General features: G+C 43.5%; 1 protein-coding gene across 3 annotated transcripts in view; it reads left to right on the plus strand.

Annotated features, from left to right (window-relative positions):
- Positions 1-2,905, plus strand: part of CDH6 (cadherin 6) — a 124,731-nt gene that overhangs the window by 113,386 nt on the left and 8,440 nt on the right. For all 3 annotated transcript variants that reach the window (XM_032415144.1, XM_032415142.1, XM_032415143.1), the window contains 2 exons: positions 148-265; positions 403-654. In XM_032415144.1, coding sequence (XP_032271035.1) covers positions 148-265; positions 403-654 — 370 coding nt within the window. The remainder of the gene's footprint in view (positions 1-147; positions 266-402; positions 655-2,905) is intronic.

Below are 2,905 nucleotides of genomic sequence, written 5' to 3' on the forward strand. Positions count from 1 at the left end.
AAAAAAAAAAAAAAAGATGCCTTAAAAAATAAACATAAAAAAATAAATAAAATTAGAAATCACGTAGTCAAGCAATTTACTTCAAAACTGTAAGGAACACTTTTGAGTTAGCCGAACTTCATAGCAGCTTTATGGTTTTGATTTTAGTTGATTCAGACCCTACGAGCCATTGACAAAGATGACCCTTACAGCGGGCACCAATTCTCCTTCTCTTTGGCCCCAGAAGCAGCCAGTGGTTCAAACTTTACCATTCACGACAACAAAGGTAAATGCACCCAAGTTATCTTCTCTGTCTATATATTGATAGCTTTCTCTCTCGCTCTCTCTCTGTTAGCGTCACAATTTTTCCAATCCACGATGTGGTATGCACGTGACATTCACCACTTTGCTTTCCGGTTGCAGATAACACGGCAGGAATCTTAACTCGGAAAAATGGCTACAACAGACACGAGATGAGCACCTATCTCCTGCCCGTGGTGATTTCAGACAACGACTACCCAGTCCAGAGCAGCACAGGGACAGTGACTGTCCGGGTCTGTGCATGTGACCACCACGGCAACATGCAGTCCTGCCACGCGGAGGCCCTCGTGCACCCCACGGGCCTGAGCACGGGGGCCCTGATCGCCATCCTTCTGTGCATCGTGACCCTACTAGGTAAACTGCTTCTCCCTGCCTCCTATGTCCCCATGCTGAGGGGCACACACTGTTACTGTGATGCCCTAGATTTATCCGCCTCCCCCGGTAAGGCATACAGCCCGATCTAGGTGAGCAGAGTTATATGCTAAGGATCTGTGTTGTTCAACCATGAACTAGTTTTGGCTTGAAAACAGCTTTGGAGAATGAACAGATGTGAAACTGGCCCATGTCTTCATCTACCCTGGGAATCAGTCCACCCAAAGCATCTCTTGTCTATCAGACAGGGAATGAATCCCAGGGGGACTGGAGGGCACTCTCAATGTGCCCTTTCCATTTCATTTGTTGTTTCCCGTTTAACCTGGCAAACATTGTTAAATTTTAAAGTTAAATTCATCCGGCATGGAGGGTGTGCTGAGGGCCCTTTCTATGAAGGTAAAGTTTAAAAAGATCAATGGGAAAGTGGAAAGAGAAATGTGATGACTTTTTCTCTCTCATACGGGGAAATGAAAAGTGATGAAATTTTCTTCCACCCAGCCAACTTGCTTTGGGCTACCCCTTTGAATCACTAACTTCTTAGCCTTGCTCCCCAACTGCCACATACACAATGTCTATTATTTCTCAGATTCTCAATAATTATCAACTTCTGTGACTGAGGAAATAAATCTGGGACCTAAAAGAAATGAATGCAATCAAGGTGAAAATCGAGGTCTAGCAATGATTCAAATGAAATTTTTGTCCCCAACCCATGAATTAAGCACACAGGTTGAGCTCAAAATGCTCAACAGACTGTTGACTGTTGTGAACTAAGAAATCAAATGTTAGTTAACTCAGTCCTTCCAAAAGTCAAAGTAAGCTTGCTACACAAGGGGAAGAAAGGTAAGAAGTTAAGCGTCAACCTGGATTGCATGGGGGCGGGGGGGGGCTCTTTTTAAAAATTACAATATAGCGTTGAGAAGAATAAAGAGTAAAAGACCTACATTTTTCCAAGAAGAGAATGCCTAGGGATCCCTGCTTAAGAGCTTCACATTCCATATCAATTTTGCTAATTATAACAGAAGTCTTGAAACTTAACTACAGAACTGTGATTCTCTTTGTCAACGAAGATTTGGGAAAAGTATTTTAAGATATGAAGATAAATAAAAGCTGACAGTATGCAAAGACAAATCAGTGTTTCTAATGGTGTGAGTCTGTAAAAATTGTTTTGGAAGAGAAGGATACAAATATTCTTTTTGATTAGGGGGAAAAAGGTTATTTTTAGAAGGGCTGAATTGGCAGGGCTGTAGTCAGGGAGAATTCCACAGACTCTTCCGTGGTCTATAGAAGGAGAGCTGACTCTCATCTCAAAGAGGTGATTCTTCCTTTCCTTCATCATCTACCCATTTTCTCTCCCTTCCCGCCCCCCCCCCCGGCTTTTTTCCTCCTCACCAACTACCTTTATCCTCTCTTCATCATTTCCTTCCTCCAATAAATTTGCTGTTTCCTCGGGACTCCTAACTTGTCTCCTTGCTCCTTACATCTGGTCTAGTGTCTTTGGAATTCTGTACCTAATTTAAAAAGGAGCTCAATGGGACTGATCCTTTACTAGGCTAACACTGTGGGCTACACACTGGCCAAGATGCTTCACAACTGTTCTTCTCCTTTAACCCTCAGAACCATCTGGTATATATTTATCTGCATCTCAAATAAGAAAACCAAGGCTCCAAGAAGTGCAGTCCTGTAGGCACGTCACACAGCTAACAGGTGGTAGAACAAAGTTCCAAACCCAGATCTTCCACCCCCTGAGCCTTGGTGCTTCCACACTGCACTCTACTTTCTTTGTGAGCTCATAGAAGGCAGGGCAATGTCCAGGCTGAAACAGAGCCCGAACTGCAAATGAGACAATCGAAGAAGGTGGAAGCAAACCCGAGATTTTATAAGAGAAAAGCCACACCGATGTGGGAGGAAATCTGCAGTCAATAAAGTGGATCCTGTGGCATCTCTTGTTTTATTTACAAAAATAAAACCACAGTGAAAACAACTACGACATCTCGTGTCTCTATGGTGCTTTAGAGTCTACGAAACTTCCACATTTACGAACTCATTCCTGATGACAACACTGGGGCACTGTGTTATTGCCTCTCTTTCATGGAAAGAAACAGACTTAAAAGGGTCAAATCCTTTACGTGAGCCTAGGCAGGCTGATTTCAAATGCCTTGCTACCTTCTAGCTTTATGATGGGATTTGAAAGCAAATTGGCCCAAGCATCCCCCTCCCTCTCCCCCCCCCCCCC

Source organism: Phoca vitulina, unplaced genomic scaffold, assembly GCF_004348235.1.
Source record: "Phoca vitulina isolate PV1807 unplaced genomic scaffold, GSC_HSeal_1.0 scaffold17, whole genome shotgun sequence".
Taxonomy (NCBI): domain Eukaryota; kingdom Metazoa; phylum Chordata; class Mammalia; order Carnivora; family Phocidae; genus Phoca; species Phoca vitulina.